This window comes from Myxocyprinus asiaticus, chromosome 18, assembly GCF_019703515.2.
Source record: "Myxocyprinus asiaticus isolate MX2 ecotype Aquarium Trade chromosome 18, UBuf_Myxa_2, whole genome shotgun sequence".
NCBI lineage: Eukaryota > Metazoa > Chordata > Actinopteri > Cypriniformes > Catostomidae > Myxocyprinus > Myxocyprinus asiaticus.
Genome location: NC_059361.1, coordinates 14,355,001 through 14,382,621, shown reverse-complemented (window position 1 = coordinate 14,382,621; position 27,621 = coordinate 14,355,001). Strand labels below are relative to the sequence as shown.

At 37.4% G+C, this 27,621-nt stretch overlaps 2 protein-coding genes across 4 annotated transcripts in view; one reads left to right on the top strand and one right to left on the bottom strand.

The window, feature by feature from the left end:
- Window positions 1-3,175, top strand: part of LOC127455686 (ATP-binding cassette sub-family C member 8-like) — a 36,041-nt gene extending 32,866 nt beyond the window's left edge. The window contains exons 36-39 of the mRNA XM_051723733.1: window positions 1,291-1,394; window positions 1,480-1,613; window positions 1,710-1,772; window positions 2,727-3,175. Coding sequence (XP_051579693.1) covers window positions 1,291-1,394; window positions 1,480-1,613; window positions 1,710-1,772; window positions 2,727-2,864 — 439 coding nt within the window. The 3' untranslated portion in view covers window positions 2,865-3,175. The remainder of the gene's footprint in view (window positions 1-1,290; window positions 1,395-1,479; window positions 1,614-1,709; window positions 1,773-2,726) is intronic.
- Window positions 3,176-3,602: 427 nt separating this feature from the next.
- The window catches only part of LOC127455692 (MOB kinase activator 2-like), a 64,224-nt gene continuing 40,205 nt past the window's right edge, over window positions 3,603-27,621 (bottom strand). For 2 of the 3 annotated variants that reach the window (XM_051723753.1, XM_051723752.1), the window contains exons 2-5: window positions 8,501-8,661; window positions 7,148-7,241; window positions 6,105-6,229; window positions 3,603-5,339 (exon numbers count right to left, since the gene is read on the bottom strand). In XM_051723753.1, coding sequence (XP_051579713.1) covers window positions 5,068-5,339; window positions 6,105-6,229; window positions 7,148-7,241; window positions 8,501-8,661 — 652 coding nt within the window. In that variant the 3' untranslated portion in view covers window positions 3,603-5,067. Of the gene's footprint in view, window positions 5,340-6,104; window positions 6,230-7,147; window positions 7,242-8,500; window positions 8,662-22,573; window positions 22,805-27,621 lie in introns of those variants that run through there. The other variant, XM_051723751.1, reaches the window with a different exon arrangement.

Genomic DNA, 27,621 nt, shown 5'->3' with positions numbered 1-27,621 from the left:
AAAAAAAAAAAATAAAAATAAAAAAAAATAAAAAAAATAAAAAAAAACAGATTATATACTCCTCAAAATGCATCAACACCATAGAAAGAACATAATGAAGCAGTTGTGCCGAATTAGGTAAATAATTGCTTTAACAGCGTTCATTATATTAATCTCTAACAGCTGAAGGTGCTGGGAGGAGACAGCACCGCCTACTGTACAGGGGTCAAACAGATTTTTATTTCATGTTTTTATGGACTCCGTGTGAATAGACCTTCCGTCAGAGGTCCGTCTCGCAAAATCGTCATGGATTTGGTGTGAACAGGCCTTTACATTCTGATGCAAAGGACCAGGTTACGAGTCCTAAAGAGCACGAGTTGATGTGAGCCAAAGATGTCTTGACCCCATTTCCACCTGGTATTAAGATGCGTCTTGGGTGATCCGATTGCATGTGGTCAGGTATGACACATCGCTGTTTACACCTGGTCACTTAAATGAATTTCCTGTGACCACTTGTGATCGGATTTGGAAGGGAGGGTCTCTGTTTCATGGTGACATACATCAGTCACTATGTTAGTGTGTTACTGCATGATAATAAAGTCAGTAACGACAGAAAGCACAAAGAAATGGCGCGCTGTTTCTCCCAGATGTGGTTGGGTTTTAATCAAAGCACAAACGCAACATGTCAAGCAAAATTATACTTTATTTTAGTGTATTACCTGTATTAAAGGAGCTTCAGATGTTCGTGCTTGTCATCTGTGTTGATATCAGACACACAAAAGATGATCTGTGAAGCTCTCGTGATTGTGTATGTATCCGCTTTTTTAAATTTTCTGACCAGATGGTTATTTCCTTTTAAAGCCGCTTGTAAACAGAAGTTTAAACTCTTGTTTTAACACAGCAGTTGATTGACAGGGGAGGGAGGGGTGGTGCTTCACTGCTGCCGGGACGTATTCAGACAGATTAGCGTTTACACCTCAAATGCAATGTGGTCACATGCGTTTTTGACCACATTCGTATATGTTTTATGTGATCCGATCACAAAAAGTTTTAGAACCCGTTTAGACCTGTATTTAGCGCTGACCACATGTGATCAGATCACCTGAAACGCATCTTAATACCAGGTGGAATTGGGGTCATAGAAGCACCACAAAATTACATGGTTACTTCAGTTATTGAGTTTTTCAGCTACCATTTGCATTTATGACACTATCGATTAGGTTTAGGTTTAAGGTTTAGGATAGGGATAAAACTCGATAGTTTACAATCTCACAAAGATGGACTAACTTGTTTTCTCTCTCTTTCTCACAGGTTTAATATAGATCCAGAGAGAAAGGCCACAGATCAAATGCTCTGGGAGGCTCTTGAAATTGCTCAGCTAATGCCAGTCGTTAAAGCTCTACCTGGTGGCCTAGGTGAGATGAAAGACTTTTGTCATTTAAATAAGCTAAGGATTTGTACAGACTTTAGAATTCAACAAATGCTCTGTCCATTCTACAGATGCCATGGTTACAGAGGGAGGAGAGAACTTCAGCCAGGGGCAGAGACAGCTCTTCTGTCTGGCTCGAGCGTTTGTGAGGAAGAGCAGCATTCTTATTATGGATGAAGCAACAGCGTCTATTGACATGGCCACAGTGAGATCAAAACCCATGAAAGTAACATGATTAATGATATGCTTTTTTTTTTAATCTCAAATCCACCTAATGTTGGTCCTCTTCTGTTTTAAATAGGAGAGTATTCTGCAGAAAGTTGTCATGACAGCATTTGCAGATCGAACAGTGGTCACAATAGCAGTAAGTACGAGCACCTCTCTTAAACATACTGTAGATTAAAGGGGAAGTGTACACTCACTGAGCACTTTATTAGCACTATGGTGGTAATAAAGTGCCAGAGGTGGTCTGTTGTAGCCCATCTGCCTCAAGGTTCGACGTGCTGTGCATTCCGAGATGCTGAGTCTGGCCATTCCTCGTTGACCTCTCTCATCAACAAGGCGTTTCTGTCCGCAGAACTGCCGCTCACTGGATGTTTTCTGTTTTTGGCACCATTCTGAGTAAACTCTAGAGACTGTTGTGGGTGAAAATCCCAGGAGATCAGCAGTTACAGAAATACTCAAACCAGCCCGTCTGGCACCAACAATCATGCCATGATCCACATCACTGAGATCACTTTTTTTACCCATTGTGATGGTTGATGTGAACATTAACTGAAGCTCCTGACTTATCTGCATGATTTTATGCATTGCACAGCTGCCACATGATTGGCTGATTAGATAACTGCATGAATAAGCAGGTGTACATGTGTTCCTAATAAAGTGCTCAGGGAGTGTATAATTTGTGCCATTAGCGGAACCAAACAGAAATGCAAAAATTAAAAAAAGGTTTCTCGAACACTCAAACTCACGTCTTTGACGAGTTAGTGTTGGGTCGCTCAAACAGAATTGTTGAAAATGCCACTGTTTACACTTCAGGGAAATCAACCTACAAATGGTTCCCCTGTAGTTGTCTGTGGACATTAAACTGGTATAGGTAGAAGTATTTTAAATATTGAACATTTATTTACATCACCTTTAAAGCATTAAGCATGCCATTAGCAATGACTGGAAGTGATCAGATTACCTTTTGCTCCAACAAAACCAAACAGCATTTCCCTTAAATGTCAGAATTCATCCATGCCAACTTTCAGAAACGTAATTGTTATTAGACTGTGATGCATCTTGAATCACTGTGATCTCTTGTGGTGTTTCACAGCATCGTGTTCACAACATCCTGGGCTCAGACGTGGTGATTGTGATGAAGCATGGGGCCATTTTAGAGTATGATGAACCTGATGTCCTACTGGAGCAGAAGGACAGTGTTTTCTCTGCATTTGTTCGAGCAGACAAATGACAATGATGATATTTGGATAGATAATTTGGATTGTGTATGTTTTGTATGGCATGTATAATATTTGTATAGGACGTATATTGTAAAATATTAAAATTATAAATTATGAAATACATATTGGTGATCTGTAGACAAATTGGATTTTAGTGTCTGAACTTCAGATGTTAAAAACAAATTGTAGCAGCGGTGACTTGGCTTCAGTGTAGTGTGTAATCTGATTACAAAGTATTTAGTTACTGAAATCTAATAATTTAAGCCAAAAAAATAGTGAAATTAGATTTTAAGTTCTTGTAATCAGATAACACTTACCAAATTTCAATTAAGTTTTAAGCACATTACTTGGCATAAATATATTTATGTGGAATACATTTAAAACATGAATTATGTTCATATGCATGTCTGTTTGCATTTCTGTGACAGCTTGCAACCCCTAACGAGTCATTGTAAGGGAGGAACATGCGGTGCCGAGTGTATGACTTGCGTGCAACAATTAACAAGGAGAAAAGACATTATTTTGAATTCGTTGAGCAGAAAAACTAACTTTTCTGTGAAGTGTTTTAGAAAGTAACATAAAAGTAAAATAAATAATGATTAATTTTCAATAAAGTAAATAGTACAGTAATCCAATTATAATTTTAAAGAAGTAATTAGTAGTGGATTACTTTGAGAAACTTATCCCACACTGCTTAGCTTTATATTTTTAGAGGAAATTTATAAAAAAAAAAAAAAAAAAACACAAACAAGGAGAATTTTTATGGTTTTTAAATATTTTATTAGGTTATAATTTGCCGAGCTTAAAATATTAAATCGCTTTTAACTTAAGTATTATTAAAATACATTAAACAAAAGCCAGAACTGAGGAGCCCTGAAAAATGTCAACTAAAACCAAAATGGACAAAAAAAAAAAAAAGAGAAATAAATTAAATAAAAGGAAAAGGTCCAATCTTCTCACAAAGAGGTCAGCCTAACAGAACTCTCTTTTAACAGTGATGAAGGGAGAACTCAAATATCTTATGCTCTTTCTTGCACTCTGTCTTACTCGCTCTCTCAGTCACTCCAAGATAATAATCTTTGCAATCAATACATAGAGACTAAGTTTCCATTCTTTTCCATTCAGAAATTGTCTTTTCAAAGTGAGGCCAGACAAGCCCTTGCTTTCCTGTATTCTACTGCAACTAAGCCACTTTACTCTTCAAAACTTCTAAACATTTGTACTGTTCCACAGGGCATATGGCTTCCAGGGCCTGAATAGCAGTTTAATTTCTTTTTTAAATGCTTTAAATTTTAGCAGACAACAGCAATGTCTTTGTCACTCAAGAGCAAACACACAAACCCAGGCCCTGGAGCCAGCATGACTCCCTAGGTGGATCCAAAATGGCAGCCTAATTGTATTTAAGTCCCTAGCAGAGCCACTCCTCTACAGTGGTTAGCAGTCTAATATGCAACAGAAGTCTATCCCATATACAAATATATGGCCGTGGGCCAATGGAGGAGCCATTTTCTCCAATATGGGACTGATGAGATTGCTGTATGATGAGTAAAGTGACACTCAAAGGCTTATATGGATGAGCAGGTAGCATTGAGCGCTCTCTCAGTTCCTGAGTGCAAAAGCCTTGAACACACACACACACACACACCTTTTACCCTATAAAAGAAAAAAGAAAAAGAGAAACCTTTATACCATACATGAGGCTCTGTGAGGAACCAGGCCAACATTTCACCCTTATATGAAACCAAGAGATGAGAAAAAGTTCTGCTATATTAAGAGAAATCTAGCGGCCTCCTGTTATTCTAACAATAAACACTCATTAGGGGGTAGAAGGCTGGGTACTTTTTGTCCTACGGGTGCAAAGATGAGGAAAGACGCAAGAAATAAACCATAAACCAGCCTCCGTTTTCGCCAAATGAAAAATTGCGAAAGGGAGGGAAACCAAATAAAGCGAACTCAAGAGGCTAGGGAGAAAAGCTGTTCTTGGTTAAAGGGTTTGGCTCACAGATGGGGCAGCCTCTGAGGTCAATCAGCAAGTGCTGCCCCCTGCAGGCCTGGCTGACCACTCCTTACTGGGTCCTAAAAAGAGCAATGTTCTGGAAGTGTGGAAGGTCTATGGGTCACAGCACCATTGTGACTGGTGTAGTCCATCTCTCCACCCCGGTAGAGGTAGGGTGAACCCCGGCTTGGCAGGTGCAGAGAGTGCGACCCTGGGCCTCATCTCTCCGTCACGTGGTTCTGTGGCTGAGGGGGAAGGGGTGTGCAGAGGGCCTCCGTCAGATCGTCCAGTATAGATGTCTCCTTGGGGTCCATCAGATTGAATTCCCTTATAAAAACGATGAAATGTGTGTACAGTGTGTTTAGGTGTCCGTGCAGGTCCATGGCCACCGACTCCTTGTAGTGGGACCAGTAGATATGGGCGAGCACGTGGAAGAGATACCTGCAGATTTTCTTTACCAGTGAGTCGAAGGTGTTTGGGAATTCTTTGCCTGCACAGAGGAGAAAAAAAAAAAAAGGACAACTGTGAAGTGAAATATACTAAATATTGATCAGTTATTTCACTATTTACTTATTTGAAAGGCAATGTTTTGGTCCAACAAATATCTTTGTGCAGGGTTCCCACACATTTTGACACATGAATATCCATTTCTTTTTTTACTTTTACATGATTTCTATTATTATTATTATTATTATTATTATTATTATTATTATTATTTATCAATTCACAGAGATTTCTGAGGCCACTTTCCACTAGTATGTCAGGCTGTTACTTAATTTTTAAGGATATTTTAAGAACAGACAAAACTAGTAGATAATAACTACAATATATATATATATATATATATATATATATATATATATATATATTTTTTTTTTTTTTTTTAATTCCCAGATATTTCCAGGTGTTCCATCATGGCTGAGAATTAAATGTTGCTGTTTCAATAACCTTACAAAATATAGCAAGCTATGGCAATGTACATGATTTTTTGTCTTACACATTTATCTGTGTCCTATGCACCTGCTTGCAACCACCCAGGTGTGAGAGAGGTGTTCGTTTACAAGTTATTTACTAAAGTGTGACTGTCAATGTGCTTTCAAATAATCAAAATGTTTGTAAAAACATGTTCTCACATCTGCTGTAACTAAGAAAGCCAAAGTATATTATATTATTTGTAAATGACTAAAACATAAAACTGGCTTCAGTCATGCAGTTTGTATATTCATCCACTAGGTGGAGGCAGAGACTCACTTACCATACTTAGTAGGAAAGATGTCCTCATCTGTCACCAGCTTTTGAACTGAGCTCATGACAAAGTCCACATACTGTGGCGCTGTGCATTTTGTCTTCTTCCCTTTTTCATCATACCAGTAGTATGTCCTGAAAAAGGAAACACAAAGACCTTTATTAGTAGAGAGCACCAGGATTATTATAGCACATGCTTAGAGTTATAGATTTGTTTCAAAGACCTATGTGCTAACCTAAACTCAACTTGTGTGGCTTATCGAGGAAAGGTGCGCTATTACTATTCTAACTGATCAGACTTATGATAATTGCAACTGGCGGATGATAAAACCGTTAAAATCCCAGAGTATGCAACACCTGTCTGACAGTTTCTGGTGGTTGTTCATTAACCAAACTATCTGATAGAGTATCAGACAAGGCTAGAACAGGATATTTATGATGTGTTACAGTTATTAACTAAACCCTTCTGTAAACATTCAAGCTCAGAGTTCCTTCCTTTACCCATCAGCAGGTGACCCAGTTACAGTGCATGTCCTCTTATTGAAAGTGATCATATACAAAACTTAAGCAATACACAAGCACTTACACAAATTTCTGGCAAGGGAGAAGTACAGGTCAAATGAAATCAGAATAAATTACATTTCACATGCTTTCAGATCTAAAATTATTCTTTGAATGTCAAATGGATCGGACAAAACAAGAGACCAATCTAGCAATCTTGAAGGGTTTTAACAGTGCTTGATTATATTTTGGGTTTATTCATGTACACACTGTGATTGCATCAAAAAGACTCCTGGCCAAATGGCGTTCAGCATCAATCTTGATGCTCAGGGCTCCTCTGACTTTTCCCTATCTGTCTGAGGAAAAACACGACACCTCTCGCCTTATCTCCCTGAGGTCAAACACGGCTGCAGGTCTTGACCTCAGCCCCAGACCATGACCTCTAGGAGTCACCTTTCAGGTGTCGAGTTGCCTATTCTCAGCAAGTCTGTAGGCTTAATAATGGATAACAGAGCCAGGATGAATAATAGATCACACATCTGCGCTACTTACGTATTGCAGGCCGTCATGGCTGGACACGTATCACCCGTGCAGAACTCTGAGATTGTGCTGTACTGCAAATTGATGAGATTGAAGAAAGTCGTGGCTATAAAGAAAAAATATATAAAGAGTTGGATTAAGAGCTACAAATATAACAATTATTTGCTTTTGAAAAAAATTAAAATAAAACACTCATACAGTGGGGTCAAAAGTCTTGAGACCACTAGTGAAAGTGCTCTTTTATTTTTTATTTTTTTTTTAACAATTTAAAATATTTAGTATTTATTTTCCAATTTCATATTATATTCATAACATATTCTTTTATTAACACTAATACTTTATTTCCAGGTTTAAATTTAGAATTTGAATCCCACATTTTTAATGTGGACTTTTTGACCCCACTGTATATCAAATGCAAAATTCCATTCCTCACAAAAGGTTAAAACTTGCTGATGTATCATACAGAGAAATCTGTCAAATAGAATTTAAGAATAGTAAAGTGCAAAAAAGTAATGAGCCAATTCAAATTAATTTTAAAAAAATCATAAAAAGAAACCAATATTACATACATTTCACATGATCTGAAGTTCTGCTTTAAATATTTTAGGTTAAATATATATGGGAGGCAGGAAATGCATAAAGCATTTCACACTAACAAGTATCATATGAGACAACTGTGAGCTTTCCGAGGGAAAAGCTGTAAAGATTGAGCTGTAAAGTTAAATTAATCCAGAGTAATGGCTTTAATTAAACCATAAAAGGCAGTGATTTGGTTTAATAGGTGTTTGAAGAATTTGCAATTATATTAAAAGGTTCCAAAATGAACCCATAATTTATGGCTTTTCACATGTGCTTTCTTTCAAGATAAAATCGAGGCAAATGCAAACAGTGGTGTGATTTGTGGGCTTTGGAATGTTATTCTGAGCTCATTTTATCATAAAGTTATGTAACTGAGGTGATGTCATGCATTCTCTCCGATGGATACAAGAGATGTTGTCAAAACACCGCCTGAAACTAGACACAACAAAACAAGACCAGACAACTGGCACATTTTTACCCCAACTAAAAACAACCAACATCCACAACGAGAAAAATTTGCCAAGCAAATTGTGGGACTACTTTTTTAGTTTCCATTTTCTACAAAGTTAATTTGGTCAAATAAAATAAAATAAAATAAAATAAAAATAGTAGTACCTCTGAATACATTTTACACATTAAAATTGCTGATCATATATCACCTTTATTCTGTAAATATGATTAAATAGGCATTAGGGACATGTAAAGATAGATGCCCAGACATAATCTTGTACCAAACAACAGTGAAAATAGCAACTCTGAATACAAAATTTAATTTGAAACACCTACTGTTGCTAGCTAGCCATTCATTCAGGTCGATCTCCCTCGGCAACACCACCAGCTCCTTGAGGTCGAAATCGACGACTCTTACTTTGGTGTAGTCCGCATCAAGGTAATGCTTTTTCTCCTCGGTGGGTGGCTTCTTTCCATTGGGCTTTCCCTTGCCCTTCCTGTATTGGGTGCAACAGGGGGAACAGAGGTTAGTGATACTGTTAGAGTGTCAGTCTCTAAAAGTGACGTAGACCTAGTAGTTAGTGCAATTGTCTTATTTGTGACAGCATTTGTGGAATAATGTTGATTTCCATAAAGAAAATAAAAAAGCAAAAATTGCAGTTACAGTGAAGCACTTACAATGGAAGTGAATGGGGACAGACCATAAACATTAAAATACACAATTTCAAAAGTATAGCCACAGGACGTAAACATGATAGCTTTTAACATGATTTTAGTGTGATAAAATCACTTAGTAATCTTATCAGTGTAAAGTTATATCCAATAGTACAACTTTGTTGTCATGACATAAATCCTATAATATGGTAAACACTAGACATAGACCGATATAAAGGTTTTACCGATTAATCGGTGCCGATAGTTGCTTTTTGGGACTATCGGTTATTGGCAAAAATATGCATTGAATTTACGATAGTTTCTGATAGTTTTTTTTTATTCCTCTGTGAACTGGGTTTGAGGATTCTGAAATTAAAACAACTTGGTTCTACAGTATAACAGTGGCCTCCAGAAGTGAAATAAAAACAATCACTGACACCTCGTTGGGATTTGCTGAATCTAAATCTATCATTTACCATATTCATCCATATTTTTATCCTAAATTCAATGCATATTTTGTTTTTTTGATTAGATAATCAAGTGTTCTAAATTAAATTGAGGGCGTGCAAAGTAAAATGTGTTTATATAAAAAAGGTGCCCTGTCAGCACATACATCATGTCCCCAACTTCATATCTTGCGAAAAATAATAAAGAAAACCTCATCTGGTGAAATATATACTGTACGCAAAATTGTTTACCTAATATATATAGGCTATAAAAGCTTAATTTGGTAAAAAAAAAAAAAATTGTAATGGAACCAATAAACCACAACTGGGATTATATTAATTTTGGACTCTTGTAGCATCCATGTCTGTGCCCGTTGTAGTAAGGAAAGACTAAAAAAATGTTTTAACATTCTACAAATCGATTTTAAAAACTTCCTACCGATTAATCAATCGATTAATCAATTAATCAATCAAATTAATTAGCCTTTCTGCATCCTTAGTTATTGCTACCTGCAAAATCCACAATTGGTCGACCTCTAGTAAACACGAGTAAATCTCATATTTTATCACACTTTATCCCACGGGTCTGTAGAATGCTCGATTCTGATTGGTTCACGGACATTCTAAAGTGTGTAATTATTAACGGTCTGGCCCCTTTCATTTCTATTGGAAGTGCCAAGCATAACCACAATTTTGCTTATTTTTTAATCAACGATGGACGAGTCAAAATTATATTTTGTGCTAATCAACATTGTTAAAAATGCTGTCGATTGAGCTCAACTTGTATTGAACCTGGAACATTCCTTTAATAATTTTTAGACAAACTAAGTAAAACGAGTTGAATCTCTGAAACGGACAATCATACCTAATTAACAGAAATGAATTGGATTTACCTACTCTAACACTGTTATTGAAGTTTAAACCATTAAACACCATTAAATCAAAATGCTCTCATACTTATGAACTGCTACAAAAAGAACAATCATAAATATTTCTTAATGAGACAGTCTTTATGGCTGTGTAATTTGATGGCTTTATTACATAAAATTATAAAATCTTAATTTTATATTCCCAGAATAATCATCTCAAATATATTTCAAATATTACATATATCGCTCTGCCTTAGTGGATAGATGTATGTGGGGGTGGTGCATTATTTGGTGGGAGGGGGGCCTGTTAAAAGTTTCTGGGTTATGTAACCACACACGGACACCTAATGTAGAAGACTGACTTGCAGCAAACCACACAACAGTATGTGTGGATACATTTTTCCACTGCAGGTTTGCACATATAACCTTACCCTGTAATTAGTGAAAGAGACCACAGACATCCAGGCTTTTCCTTCCAGGTCTATTTTTAGCACAGGCGGGTTATATTACCACCAGACCCACCGCCCCTTTCCCAGTCTTTGCACAACACCCGTCTCAAACATCAAATGCTCCACTGAAGCCCCTGCTCCAGAAGGGGTGGTGGGGGGTGGGGGGGGTATGGATAATACATGTAACAGTCCAATTGCTCTTCACTAGAAAGTAAAAGAGCTGTTTTAATGGAAAAGCAGAACTTTAAGAGCCAACAATTACCTCACACCTTTAAAACTCTGTAAATCGAGCATTCAGATAAAAACAATGAATAACCTTGACAAACAGTTACTGTATCTACTACTCTGAGTAGGTCAGGAAATACATGTGCCAGATGTCTATCTGTGGGGATTTCTTTTTTCAGCTAAACTGCAAAAAAGGAAAAATATTTACACTAAATATCCTAGTTACAGTGCATTCAGAAAGTATTCAGACCGCTTAATTATTTCACATTTTATGTTGCAGCCTTATGCTAAAATGCTTTAAATTATTTTTTTATTTTCACATCAATCTACATTCCATACCCTATAATGACAAAGCAAAAACCAGATTTTTTTTATAACTTGATAACTGATTTTCTGGTTTCCTTCAGACATGACATTGGGAATTCAGGCCAAACAGTTCAATCTTCGTTTCATCAGACCAGAGAATCTTGTTTCTCACAGTTTGAGAGTCCTTTAGGTGCTTTTTAGCTTTCTTGCACTGAGGAGAGGCTTCCGTCTGGCCATTCTGCCATAAAGCCCAGATCGGTGGAGTGTTGCAGTGATAGTTGTCCTTCTGCAAGTTTCTCCCATCTCCACACATGGAGCTCAACTAGAGTGACCATCGGGTTCTTGGTCACTTCTCTTACCAAGGCCCTTCTTCCCCAATAGCTCAGTTTGGCTGGGTAGCCAGCTCTAGGAAGAGTCTTGGTTGTTCCAATTATGAATTATGGAGGCCACTGTGCTCTTGGGAACCTTCAGTACAGCCGAAATTATTTGTAGCTTCCCCAGATCTATGCCTTGACACAATCCTGTCTCTGAGCTCTGCAGGCAGTTCCTTTGACCCCCAAGGCTTGGTTTTTGCTCTGATATGCATTTTCAGCTGTAAAACCTTAAATAGACAGGTGTGTGCCTTTCCAAATCATGTCCAATCAATTGAATTTGCCACAGATGGACTCCAATAAAAGTGTAGAAACATCTCAAAGATGATCCAGAGAAATGGGATGCACCTGAGCTAAATTTCAAGTGTTATAGCAAAGGGTTTGAATACTTATATCAAAGTGATATTTCAGTTTTTTCTTTTGCTTTGTCATTATTGGCTATGGAGTGTCGATTGATGTGAAAAATGTTTTTAAAAGCATTTTAGCATAAGGCTGCAACATAACAAAATGTGAAAAAAGAAGGGGTCTGAATACTTTCTGAATGCACTGTAAATCAATATACATTAACCTAAGCAAAAAGGGAAAAATAAAATAAATCTGCCAGTGAAACAAGGCAAAATCTACTTATACTGAATATACATTCTCTGAAACAAAGTCTTAAGGCTAAGGTATACATTGTTTTTGTTTTGTTTTTTGCGGAGGTTCGCACCAAACTCCACGAAAATATAAACAAGGATTTTACTGAATGCAATGCGCTCCAGTTTCAATTTAATTTAACGATTGTGTAATGGCAAATGTTATGTCGTTGTGGGTTCATATACACAGTGTTAATGACACACAGTGACACAGAGGAGCCCTGTATCACGCCCGAGATGATAGAATGAAGAAACAAAGAATCTCAAACATCTTTCTTCATGTGAAATAAGGGCTTGTGTGTTTAATCGGAGAGCCTTAAAGTAAAGTGTGAAAGTAAAGAATTTAGGAAATAAATATTCTACTATTGCATAACATAACATTACATCATTTTTCCATTGGTAAAGAAAAGGGAAAAGATTTCATATCTTAAGTTTGTTGCCTTCTTTCTACTGCACAGCCATCCAATAACAGCACCACCACAAAGCTGTGTCTGTGTGCCTCTGAAAAGACAGACTGCCTCTGGTCTTTAGACAGCTGCTCTCATGTTGTTTGACTGTGGGGCCGGAGTCCAGTTTGTCCTCTTCACACAGAGCCCAGCCTTGTTGCTGTAATGCCGAGGAGGCCTGTCCTGAAACCTCTGCCAGAGGCCAACACTGCTTAAACACACACAGGTCCCATCCACACAGTGTCTTATCCTCACAGTGACCACTAACTACCACAGTCAACAATTCTTCCATAAACCTAGCACTAAAAGATGCTAGCCCTTGGTTCTTGCCAATTTCTCTTTCCTTGCATTTGTGTGCAACTTTGTCATTTTGAAAAAAAACAAAAAACAAAACAAAACACTGCGGTCCTCCGATCTGATCACATTTTTTTTTTTTTTTTTTTCACATTATGGATAATCATTATTGTAGCACAACCTCTGTGCACTTCATGAACTGAAAAATACGTTCGTAATTTTAAAGACTAAAAATGCTACAGTAAAAAAAAAACGTTAATTGGTTAACGGGTAGTTACCTTAAAATATACGGTAAAATGTTTTAATATATTTAAAAAGACAAAACATGTAGTTTTACGGTAAAATGTTTTAATGTAAAAAGTATGATTTTCTGTATAATTAACAGTAAAAATGTGTTATGTTTTACAGTAAATTATTGTTAAAATTACGGTAAAAAACAATAATCGGGCATTCAATTCCCTGTGTGACCCAGTTCATTTCATTATATTTTATGGGAATAGTAATGTTTCTTCTTATTTTTTATATCAGTTATGTACATTGGGGTGTTCTGCGTTATATTTGATGTAGTTAAGGTTTATTACATTATTTTAATTTCACATGTGTTACCCTGATGGTCTTTAGTGTTTGTGTGAGTGACACTGAGCTCTGTCTCTACATGTTTATTGGTCACTGCTCCTGAAATGGCCTATATTGATGAATTTCATGTCATCATGTGCCCTTTTGTAATTACTACGGTGATTAACAATACATTATAAAGTGAAAAGCAGATTTTTACAGTTTCAGAAGGTTAATATATAAAGTTTATTTTTTAATAATATAAACGATGGTAATGCATCGTAAAATATACAGGTATCAAAATTACATCCCGTGAAGCCGAAACGTGGTTACCGTATTTTTTACGGTGAATTTCTGGCAACCAAAGCTGCCAGTTTTTTTTACCGTAAATGTAACAGGTTGTTTTTTTTTTTTTTTTTTTTTTTTTTTAAACACACACACTTCACAACTAGAACCAATTTTGAGATACCCAAGTCATTTTAGCACACTGCAACAGGGTGATCAATATTGTGCAAATTATATATTCTGAGGTCAGTCATGAGGGAAAGATGTTGGGTATAATTTATAGAATGATTGTGTTTATCAGCCCAGTTTGTGGCTTCCACCACTAGACCCAATCTCCATTCAAAGCCACTCCCCTCAAAGTTCTGTTATCTTTCGTTCCCTTTTTTTTTATTAGCCCTTTTAGGAAAAAAAAAAGTTCCCGATTCCCAGAAAGCCATAGCAATAAAGCCAGGAAGTGCCCACTGTTTCCAAGGGAAAGTCAAACAGAGTGTGTTTATTGGTGCAACACATCTTGACATGGTACACAATGCAAATGCTAAATCACTAGGTGTGTGGACAATCTTTTGGATAGAAATACATGTCCAGTTAGTAAAATGTGAGGCCATTAAATCTTCTAAATCCAATGCATAGCAAAAAGAACACGGTTTTCAATTTCACACTTGAACTTTTCCCCCAACTCAAACTTGAGCCCTTTTGATGTCAGAGTTCTGTTCGATTGGTTGGAGTTAAAGTGGTTTTCTGATTTCTTTTTTTTTTTGGGGTGTGCAACAACAAACCATTATAGAGCCTGCTTGTAAAGGTGGTGTTTGGCTGGTTACTAGGGATGGGTATTTTGCATTCATTTTGTAGTCGAATACTCTAACCCACAAAAAACTAGTAAACAATTACTCGTAAATTAAACGTTTGTGAAATGTATATTATGTTTTATTCACAAACATTACCAAGTTTCAAATTAAGCAAATTTTAACAAACTATGCTTTTCTTTCTGGAAAAGAAAAATTAATTGAACAATATACATTAAGAATTTAAAAAATAAAATAAAAATAACAGTAGAAAACATTTGCACTTACCCAGAGCTCACATAGAAACCAATACTGACAGCATTTGGGAAATGCACATACATAAACTCTGAGTCTCCATCACATTTGTATCATTTCACATGTTCTCATTCCCAGAATAAGATCCCTCTGCATGTGTTCAAAGATTTCCAGCACATACTGGTCAAAAAGCTTCAGAGTTTCTCTTACCGCTTCGCATTTTCTTTCCACCATACAAGCAGATCCTCATTTGTTGGTATCTATGACCCTTACAAGAACCGAATGCCAATAGAGTACAATTCAATACTATTAAAAATATTAGAAGTATTGTCACACTTGGCAAAGCTTGAAAGAACAGACGCCATAAAATCTCCTTCTCTCATCCAACACCTTGAAAACACATATCCAAAGTGCCCCCCAAGTGGACTCAATTGTAACTGCGAGATGCCAAAGTCTTTTTAGCAAGTTAGTCCAATGGTGGCCATCTTTGGAATGCTCCCGAGAGACTATTTCCAGTCATGCCAGTGCAGCTCCTATCTACTTGAATGGAGGAATACCAAAATCTCAAAAATGGTTGATGAAGATTACGATCAAAGAACGTTTAAAAATCAGCAATAAAATTTTATAATATTGGAATCATAAATTGTGCTTCTTTACCTCATATCACACTAAAACACCAAATTTTCCCAGCTTGAATAGCTAATGCGCATGCACGTTAGTGAACTGATTGACAGGCGATGTCTGTATCTAAAAGATGATTGGCTCTTTTACCTGTAAAGTAAGACTTCATTTCTACATCCGCTGACCGCTGGGCGCTCGAGCTTCTTGGTTGGGCGTTCCAATTTCTCACATTCATTTAAATAGAAGTGTCCCATCTCTGGACATTCAGACGGAAAGTACAGTATGATTCAGCGTTGCTCACGGCAGGCAAAAACGCAAAGTTAAACAGATTAGTTGATTACTCGTGCACATCCCTATTGGTTGCAGTACATATTCTTTTCAGTGCTGTAATCTCCAAGCACATAACAACTGGAGGTCCAAGGCACGATGATATGCTCTGCAAAAAGCTTAAATGACTACTAAGTGGGGGTCACAGCCTTAAGAATATTTTTTTCTCTGAATTTTTTATTTGATATTTTTATTATTTTTGTCTTCTGTGAAGTCCAAAGTTTTGTCACAGGAACGGCTCCATTAGAAAACAATGCAGCAATAATTCACAACGAGCAATTTGTAATAATTTGCACTAATTATCAAGACCACACAAGATCTGCACCAAATTACCACAAATTCACAAAATCATAAAGTACAGTATATTCTTATGCTGATATAGTTATTTTGTAATATATAGGATAATCTTCTTACTAATATACAGTTGGCTTGCCATTTCCTGTATTAATATTAGCCTACCTACTGTACAGTTCAAAGGTTAGGCTACTTGAATTCTTCTAAGCATAAAGGAGACCTTTTCAGGAATACTCAGTCCTGCTCTTTCAGGCACAGATATCCATGTGCTTCCTCACGGAAGAAGCTTTGAAGCATTGAACATTTGTTGTTTATTCAAATGTATTAACATAATATGATACAGTGCATTTTCCGCTATCTGAACTGGTCTACAAAAAATGAAGCGGGAAATACAGTACATGCTAAAATTCTCTAATATGATCATCCATTTGATGGCTGACTTTTCCACAACAACTGTAGACAGAGTGCTGAACAACCAGAAGTTGAAGGGTTGCCCGACGAACGGCACGTTCACATTAAAAGCAGGGTGAATGATTGCCATTAGCACATTCACGCCTTTACAATAGGTGCCGCTAATCGACAACCAATTTTACCCCGGTATGGTAGATGGCGCAGAGCATATTTCAGCTGCTCTGCCCTTCACCCATCACGGATGAGAAAAACTACTTGACAAGTTTAATTGTAAACGAAATCATAATATGAAAGAGAACAGAGTTTTCTAGCGAGCCGATTGAAAAGTTTGGTAACTGCAACAGCTTCAGACATGTTATTCAAAACTCAAATTTTGCAGGGCATTTCACCGCTGGACGAGAGGAAAAATAAAATAAAACACTAATTGTAAAAAATATAAATAAGAAAAACCTCATTTTGTCAGCGAATTGCTCTATATATTCAAAATCTTCATTGAGGTGAGAAATCGCAGCAAAAATTCGCATTTGGTATGCCGTTTAAGACGCATTCAAAAATGAATCTGTTTCTCACCCACGCGTTTTGAAGATATGGATTTTGCCACTGGAGTCTTATGGATTACTTTTATGCTGCTTTTATCTGATTTTTGGACCTTAAGATTTCTGGCCACCATTCACTTGCATTGAAAGGACCACCAGAGCTGAGATATTCTTCTACAAATCTGCGTTTGTGTTAAGCAGAAGAAAGTCATACAGATCTGGGACGGCATGATAGTGAGTAAATGATGAGAACGTTTTCATTTTTGGGTGAACTATCCATTTAAGTCATGATTCAATACAAGAAGCAGTTAACAGAAGGTCTGATAACTGCACTGGCTGTAGGGCTGCAACTAACTATTATTTTGATAATCGACTAATCTAACTATTATTAGAACGATTATTCGTGTATTCGGGCGATTACTGCAACGTTTAATCATTAGCTCTTAACCAACTATTCAGCTTGTGCCTCAACTTAAAAGGTTGTATTAAACGTGCTTGCTAACAATAAAGAGGACAAAATCATCTTTTTAAAATACCTCTAAATGACATTCATTGAATTAAAGGGGGAAAAAAAACCTTTTATTAAGTTTAATTCAGTAAAAAAATCACTGGGGTCTGGGTAGCTCAGCGAGTATTGGCGCTGACTACCACCACGAGTTGCGAGTTCGAATCCAGAGTGTGCTGAGTGACTCCAGCCAGGTCTCCTAAGCAACCAAATTGGCCCGGTTGCAAGGAAGGGTAGAGTCACACGGGGTAACCTCCTCGTGGTTGTGATTAGTGGTTCTCGCTCACAATGGAGCGCATGGTAAGTTGTGCGTGTATCGCGGAGAGTAGCATGAGCCTCCACATGCAGAGTCTCGGCGGTGTTGTTGTCTTGTTTTCCATTTAAAATTTCAAAAAATACATTTACTTGAGAAGCAACATAAGATATTTAGACTTGCTTTAAGAGTCAAATAGAAGCGTATTTTTTCACTTGGTTATACTTCTGCGAGTGCAGTAAAGACAAAATATACTTGTATTCAAGATATATTGTCTGAAAGCAAGCCTAAACATCTTATATGCTGCTTCTCAGGTGAATGCATCTTTTTTTAAAGGATTTTTAGATATTTTAAAATATTAGTATTTTTAATATTATATTCAACATTCTCAGATAACAATTTTTTTCTTCTGCAGTATAGCTGTACATTGTTTTAAAGGAGTTTTAGATATTTATATTGGAAAACAAGCCAAAACAAAAACAAATCAAAAACATATTTTGTTGCAGTGTATAATGAGGCGAAGACTACCATCTCTCACCTTTTTGTTCACTTCAATCCATCTTTATCCGGAAAAAAAAAAAAAAACTCATTAATATAGCTGCGTATTGCCAATTTTCTTCACGATAAGAAATGCACAGTGACACATACATTATGATACAATAAGTCGCGAGCCACCACGTTATAATCTAGCGGCAGCAAGCACGCGCACTCGATGGACGAGCGTCCCCGCGACAGAGTGTGCATCAGCCAGGTGCAGTTCAAATCTCTCCCACTTAGATCGGGACACTTCGCGCAACTCATAGAAGAGATCCTGACCGCACAGAGAAATGCCAATTTCGGAGTTTGCAGTTATTTACATGATCTGCTTCCGTATTAATTGAACTTTAATAAAGTTATAACGCATTAAATATAACTGCACTAAAGATGTAACACTGGGATGTTTCCTTTAAAGACGCTTGACACCCAAGTGCTTAAGCGGAACAGCAGCTCCTTCCATAACGAGAGTGCTTCTGTATTTACTTATTTGGTATTTTTGCATAATTTCCTGAAACTTTGCAATCTAAATCACCTGAAGCTCTTTGGAAAGTTTAGAGTGCATCTGGACTGTGAGCAGTGTTTTCTTCATCTCCTCAGTCAGGCGCGAGCTGCAGTGCTGCTCTAGAGCTTCAAATGATCTCATGTTAAGTTATATGACATCAAACGACTATTCGACAACGAAAATTTTTATTGTCGATAACGCCGACTAATCGTTTCAGCCCTACCTGGCTGCATTATACTCCATGTATGGTATAAAGGGGATAGAGGATGTCAGACTCCAAGTGAGCTGGCACAGCAAAAGTTTCTCATTCCAGTGGTTTTCAGGAAAGTGAAATGATGCAATAGGCATTTCTGCTAATAGCTGTACTTCCTTTCTGGGATCACAAGCTAACAATGAACTACAGACTTGGGTGTAATGTTAAGCTCCATTACCATTCACTTTTATTGCATCATTTTTCCATACAATGAAAGTGAATGGTGACTAACATTCTGCCTAAAATCCTTTGTGTTCCACCAAAAGTAGGAAGTGAAACAGGTGTGGAACAACATGAGAGTGCAGGAATAATGACAGAATTGTCCTTTTTGGGAGAAACATTCCTTAAAAAACAGTTGAGATTTCTTATTTGCAGAATCAAACCTATTTATATTCACAGGGCATGCTCTTTGGCAAATATTCAGAAGCTTCATGCCTAGTACGTTAAGGGCGAAACATGTTGAAAAGCATTCCAATGAAATTGCGAATACATTTTCTTCCTTCAAAAAGGCAAGACGGAGATAAAATATTTCCATACTTTATTGACGCATGTAAACTCAAAAGCCCTTAAAAGTATTTAATGTATAGAATACCCAGGGCATAATGAAACACAATATGTTGATCCTCTGAAAAGTATTTTCTTTTGTACTTATTAAACCTATAGCCTAATGCGTGTTTTGTTTAAACAAAGCTGCAATAATCTAAACCACCATCTCATCCAGAATGTTAGCCATTTAAACTATTCACAAAGATGAGGATCATATGTATGAACTGACCTTCAAGTTCCAAAACAAAGACGAGTCGGAAAAATGCCAAACATGTCAGAGTAATATCCTGACTGAAGGGGTAGAAAAAAATATTACCATTTAATTTAAAACTAACAAATATTATAGCTAAACTAAAACCTGATTTTTGGGTTAATCCTTGTACTCTATTGTACGACTTAAAGCTGAATATGTAATATCTATGACACTAGTGCTATCAATGAAATTGCAAAAATAAACAATGTTTTTAAGCAGCTCTCTGAATACGCTCCTCATCTGGCATTGATCAAACAAAGAGATGGTCTAAATGGTTCACTCAAAACAAATGCAGGAATTTTCATAGCGCCACAGAGACAGAGTGTTTACAGTTTTCGAGAAAATTAACCTAAGAATGGCTTACTCATAGTTGTCTCTGCATATTAAGCTGGGATTAAAGAAAATATTTTAACACTGATAAGGTTAAATACTTCAGCTTTAAAAAGCAAAGTCAGTCAGTCAAATTCTTCATATTAGGCGGTCTCCACCTTTTTCTTGAGAAGTTGATCCTAGCTAAGCCGCATTAACAAATCTGCAAGATCAAGTTCAGCAATTACCATTATACCATACTAAAGGAACACCATTTTTGTGAGGCCGACTCCAGTCTGGCTGACTTGACCAGCCAGAAATGCTCCAGGACCTTATAACTGCCATTTAAATGACTATAATAGAAACATTCAATTAGTTCTTTCTCTGAAAAGCCACAGACTTGGGAAGGCACAGCAGCAGGGAAGCCAAGACTGTTTTAGAGACTCAAATTAGATGGAACTTACAGCTTATGCTATTGTATACTGCAAAGAATACAGCACCTTTTTATTTTACCTGCAGAGCTGTACATTAAACTTCTTACTTTTTATAAAACAGAGTTATTTAAAGATGTGTGTAATTTCTGCACCACTAGCATCACCAAACAGAATTGCAAAAATAAATAAACTGTTTTCAAACAGCTTTCTCGAACACTCCCCCGTCTGTAGTTAGTCACCCAAACAGTTTTCCCGGCTCAAATTCATGCCACTGGCTGAGCCAATGTTACTTTGGCAGGCTGGTCAGAATGCTCTAACAAACAGAGTAGTGTTTTGATAGTGCCACAAAGCCACAGTTTTTACACTTTTTAGGGGGAATCAACTCACAAATGGCTTACTTTTAAAGCATTTTAAACATGGATACAAGAAAGTATCCTAACATCTGCATTTATGGTCAAGCTGCATATCATGACATTGATTTATATCCGAAATTGATAATTCTGTAAATAATCCTGATATTTATGACTGCTTGCAACTAGAAAGGAGACTAGATTCTCATTCCACAGTGTACAAATTACAAACACACTCCAAACATCACACTTATCTAACTATAATAAAAAGAACAACTTCAAGAGCTGGAGAGGAATTAATAAAATGTATTAAGTATATGATAATCCATGGAATTATCAAGTGTCTAAAAAGGACTGTTGGGAATGTTTTGTTCACGGTTGATTTTTATGAGAAAATTGCTCCTTATCATTATATATAATAGCCTACAGGAAATCATGCTTCTCAAAGAGTGAGACAAACACTGTTAAAATGTATACAAACTGTATACTGTGCAAAAATAATACAGAGTTATAGTAGTTAAGACTCCCCCATGATAAACGCCCAACAAAACACTCTAAGATCACTGCTTTGAGTTTGCAGTTGTTAAATGATTTGCAGTTATTCAGTAGGACACTTTCCAGCTCACCTGAGGCCATGGCCATTCCATCTATTGCTAGATTGAACTCAATTACTTATTCACTAAAAATATGTCAGAAAATATTAATAAACAAGTGATTAGCCTACACTGCAATCTGGAAAAAAGTAAAGACTGTCAGTTAAAACATTACAGTGATCTAGCTATTAGTGGAAGACTGATAACTCACATGGCAAAACCAGGTGTATGTGGCTGCATGCTAGTCTAAATTAGAAATACATGAATATTATGGCTGTGGAGCTGCCTATACCTAGACAGCATTTCTGAGCATTACAGGCATGTGCAGCATATATGCTATAAAGGGAACACCTGGAAAAAAAATTTTAGGAAAAGTTATGATGTACAGAAAAGATTCTGCACCATTACTACTTTCTAGGCCACTAATCAAATGTAAGCAAATTTGTGACATTGAACTGAACTCCTTCCTTTGTACAAAATATAAAATTTCCTTGCTTCAATTGAAGCACACAAGAAGCTAACATTCTCAAATCATGTTGGAATAACATGGATCATCAGGTTTGGCACAAACTTGTGGAGTCCATGCCAACTCTGGTGCCCAATGCAAAGAAACTCTGAAATTCATGTTACATTTTTAGTTAAGCTATTTACCCAAATTGGTAGGCTGATAATATATTTTCAAAATGGAAAAATAACCAGGACCAGGAAAATGCAAAATAGAAGTATCCTATATATGCTGTCTTGGCAGGCAGCTCACAAGCCTACTAGTTTAGTGAGACAGGAATAACTGCGTTGGTCCCAGCCAAAACTTTCAGAATAATTCCTTTGTAAGGGCTCCGCATAAAGCGATAATATTATCCGATATATACTGTATATAATATGTATGGCTCACAGCTTTGAAGAAAACTGGCAAACAAGCATATTGCACGCACTTTGAAACGCACTGGTAGCAATTACAGTAAAATGTTAGTGGAAAGTTCCATTCCGTCAACAGACGCGCGCACATTCCTTTGGCGAATTTACACGCGGTTCTGGCGCACTCATCAAGCACTTCAGAATGCTCTTTAGAATAGTTAAGTGAACAATCATTAAATCAGTGGAGTAAACAGTTACCTCAAAACTTTGCCGACCGCCTGAAGGACCATTTTACAGCTTAATCCGTTTTTAGAAGACCTCGGAGAGAGCGTACTGTCTCCAGTGTGATCTCCGACCATGTTGTCAAACTCCCTGTTCTAATCGCGATGACGGATCTGCTTCTGAACGCGATCATAGATTCTGATAAAGTGAGTGAGTTAGTCCACACTTTGCGGGAGCATTGCTTGCTGTTCTGCCGTTTTTTCTCCTTCAGCTCAACTTCTAGCCAATCAGAGAAAAGACGGAAGAGGCCAAGGTGCAATATTTGGAATGTAAAGAGAGAGAGAGAGAGAGAGAGAGAGAGAAAAAAAAACTCGCATCCATGTGACACTGGACATAATGTAGAAAACAGTGTGCTTACTTTGTGTAGACTACAGTAAAGCGGGACTACAAAATAAACCTTAAAGCAAAGGTTTGCACAGGAGAACAAACGTTTAAGATTTCAAATAATTTTACTGTAATTATATTTACATTTATTTCCAAAGTGACTAACAAATCAGGAATATAACAAAAACGATTTATACTTAGTGCTGCAATACAAAGCTTCAACATTTCTCAGTAAAAACATACAGGCTAGAACTGAGATGAAAGTAAGACACTAGTAATATTTGTTATTGGCTGTATGGTTGTTTCATCAACAACGGGCACTTTCATATCAGGAGTTGATTTCTAAAACCTACTTTTCTTTTTGTTATATGATTACATGAACAGACTTTTTCTAAAAGTACAACTTTTTAAAAAGGCCTTATTTTTGGTGCCTTTTATGCATTTACCAGTTTTAGCCTTGCCCCAGCTCAGACATTTGAACTATGACAATCCCTTAAAAAATACAATTGATTATTATTTAAACTTATGATAAATGTAAACAAAGAGTGAAATAAACAAACCATTTCAATATTGTGTGAAAATGATTTCTATAAATGTAAAAAAAAAAAAAAAAAGACACCCATATATATATATATATATATATATATATCACACACAGACACACACACTGGCAGAAGTGTCAGTGAAGAGCATGCTTAAGATGAAATATGAGACAAGTGATGTGTGAAGAAAACAAAGAAAATTCAAAGTAAATGTCACTTTTGAGCAGAATATTTTTACTGGTCGTCATTTCCAATCAAGCTGTAATTTTGCCAAATTATGCAAAGTGTGAAATTATTTAACTGTGTGCATTTAGGATATTTAAAATGTTAGCTATGAAATAACCCTTAGCTAAACAAAAGGATTCTGCCTTTTCTCCCCAAAAAACCTTTAAAAATTCATTTCAATTAGGGGTCGACTGATAGTGGATTTTGCAGATACCGATAACTAAGGTTGTGAAAAGGGCCAATAACCGGTTAATCGGCCGATAATTTTATTTTATAAGCAATATCACACGAGCAAGAGTGCGATATGGCCCTACATCAGCACTGCTGTGATTCCCCCCAGGGTAATCACAGCAGTGCTGATTTAGGGCCATATAGCATGATTGCGAGTGTGATATTGCTTATATACAACAGTTCAATGAACAAGTAAATTTAAAAAAAAATTAGGAAAAACTGTACGGTCATAAAAACGCATTTGTGCTTGGAACTACTTTCTTACGCGGCTGTGGCAGGGTGGAGGGCAGGGCCTGGCCCCTAATCAGGCTGATCAAGCCCGAGAGGGATAAAGGCGACCGGAGATGGCAGTACGACAGAGAAAGAGTTACGGGCTGCTACCCGACACCTGTGTGTGTATTTGTCTTTTTGGTTAAGATTATCATTAAATTATCATTTATACTGTCAAGCCGATTCTTGCCTCCTCCTTTCCATTGAATGAGTTACACTGGTGCCGAAGCCCGGGAAGGAGGAGGGATGCACCGTAGTAGAGTCCTCACCACTACCATCCACCCCAACGGAGCAGCCGCAGCCATCTGCCGGGGGAAGGAGAAGCCTGGCTGCCTGAGAGCAAAGGAATGGCCGCCGACCGTGAGGGGAGGAGGGGCTCCTAACCGACCGCCTGGAGAGGTCAGGGCCGCTGCCAGGGGCGGAGGAGACCCCTACCAGCCGCTGAAACGCGGTGGGGTCTGAGACCGCCGACCGCGAGCGGGGAGAGGCTCCTGGCCGACCAGGGAAGACCCCTTCCATCCACCGGAACGCGGCGGGGCGGTCCATCCACCAGGGGCCGGAAGACTGCCTCCTGGGAGGCACGGCTGTTGTCCGCTAGAGGGTGAAGGAATGGCCGAGGACCAGGCTACGGCGTATCGGAGAACCGGTGAGTAAATTATTGATTTTTTTTCTTCTCTCTCTCTCTCCCACTGCCGCTCCGCATTGGCCTGTTCCCTCTCTTTTTAAATATTAGTGTTTTAATTTGGTACCATCGCCGTTACGACGTACAAGTACCGCATTTTTTTTTTTCCTCCCCTTGTCCCCTCCCAGATCCAGGAAGGCTGGGATGACCTGCCAGCAGATGGGGCCAGAAGGGCACGCCCCCCCCGGGAAAGGGGGGCGGGGGGGGGGTTTAACGTCATGCCGGGGGCTCCCCGGTCTGAAAGAACGAGGGAGGAATGTGGCAGGGCGAAGGGCGGGGCCAGGTCGTGATTCTGCACACCTGGCCCCTTATCAGGCTGATCAAGCTTGAGAGGGATAAAGGTGACTGGAGACGGCAGTGCGACAGAGAAAGTTACGGGCAGCTGCCCGACACCTGTCTGTGTATTCGTCTTTTTGATTAAGTTTATCATTAAATTATCATTTATATTGTCAAGCCGGTTCTCGCCTCCTCCTTTCCATTGAACTGTGTTACAGCGGCGGATCAGAATCTGCCATTGCTGGTTCAAACCAAATGATTGGTCCAAGCCTCCGTTAGTAATTCAAAAATTTCACTTCAGAAATAGTATCACAGCTTGTGCCGTTTATAATAAGTTATTGGATAAACAAGGATGGATGTGTGTGTGTGTGTGTGTGTGTGTGTGAGTGTGTGAGTGTGTGAGCGAGTGTGAGAGAGAGAGACGGAGCTTGTGCGATCACCTGTTGCCACACCCAAGCAGAGATGCTGTCAGCTTTCTGAAGATCAGCTTTCTCAGTGGAAAAGTAGCCGTCCAAGCAGGGGTATTTCTCCCTATTTCATGGTAGCCGGTGCGCAAGAGTCTTTCACTATAGAAACCGCAATGTCCTCCGCCATTTTAAACAGTGTGTCCACTCCAATGTGGAAAGTCCGATAAGAGGTAAGCGCCTTCAGTTTGTGTAATTAATCAATCTGTTGTGTCTCTCAGCTGTGATGAGCCTTAATGCTGAAGTTGTTTGTTTAAAGCGGTTTAAAGCTGTTTCCTAGCATTAGTAGTGATACAAGTGATCACGGAGTGTGGTATATAAACAGTGGCTGACGCGGATTCACTTCACCTCACCAACTGGCTCATATTACACACAAAAATTATATTTTGCCACCACCTGCTGGCTAGCATATGTAATGTAAAAAAAATAGATGTAAAAAGAGACACATAGCCTACAGTAGCTCTTAACACATATGCACTGCTCTTACACTTTAGTTTAGAATGGCACAAACAAAAGCGGAGTGATACAGTGAAGCAGTGCTGATGGTGTCAGACCATCAGTGTTCATGGAACATCTCTCGTCCAATCAGATTCGAGGACCGGAACTAACTGTTGTGTATACACACACACACACACACACACACACACACACACACACACACACACACACACACACACACACACACACACATACATATATATATATATATATATATACAGGGTTGGGAGGGTTACTTTTGAAATGTATTCCACTACAGATTACAGAATACATGCTGTAAAATGTAATTTGTAACGTATTACGTTAGATTACTCAAGGTCAGTAATGTACTCTAAATACTCTGAAATACTTCTTCAGCACTGGTAGATTTTTTCACTTGTTTTGACTATAAAAACACTGCCAGTACGCCAAGACAAAATATACATGTTAAAAATACATTCTCTGAAAAACCTAAATATCTTATGCAGTGTTGTTTCTAAAACAAGATCAATCAAATTAATCTTGTTTTAAGGATTTTTAGATATTTTTACAGGAAAACAATACAATTTATTATCAAGAATATGATTGTTGCCCTAATATCAAAGGTCTTACTAGAAATTATGATCTAACACGAATTTTCTTGATAAAAAAAATACGATCGTGCCTGGTAACGTGCATGTAAAATGGCTAGAAATAGCATTTTAGCTTAGTGTAAAGCTGACAATTTACACAAGGTTTATTTCTATTTCTTCTGCTCCAAACTTACTTCAGACTTACTTCTCTGTCTGCTCGTATGAATGTAACACTTCATAAGAAAGTGTTTCACTGCTGTTCAAATGCACTTTGGATAGCATCATTTATATGTTTATATTTTTCCATCTGAAAGGACTAAATATTAAATGAAACAAATGACAATAAAATGCAAAGTAATCTCTTCAGTAATCAAAATACTTTTTGAACGTAACTGTATTCTAATTACCAATGATTTAAATTGTAACTGTAGTGGAATACAGTTACTTATATTTTGTATTTTAAATACGTAATCCAGTTACATGTATTTTGTTACTCCCCAACCCTGTACATGTATGTATATGTGTGTGTGTATATATATATATATATATATATATATATACACACACACACACACACGACATATATGATAGACATAATGATTTTTATACTGTACGAACTATAGATTAAAAAAATTTCTGCATTTTTACATTTTCAATAAAACATCATTTAGTATGTTTTTTTAAGTGATTTGAATTATGGGGACACTAGAAATGTCCTCATATACCACATTTATTGCATAATACTCTTGTAATTACCAGTTTGTAACCTAAAAAAAAAAAGTCCTCGTAAACCACTTAAACCTGCCCACACACACACACACATATACACATATATATATATATATATACATATATATATATATATATATATACACACACACACACACACACACACACACACACATATACACACACACACATATATATATATACATATATATATATATATATATATATATAT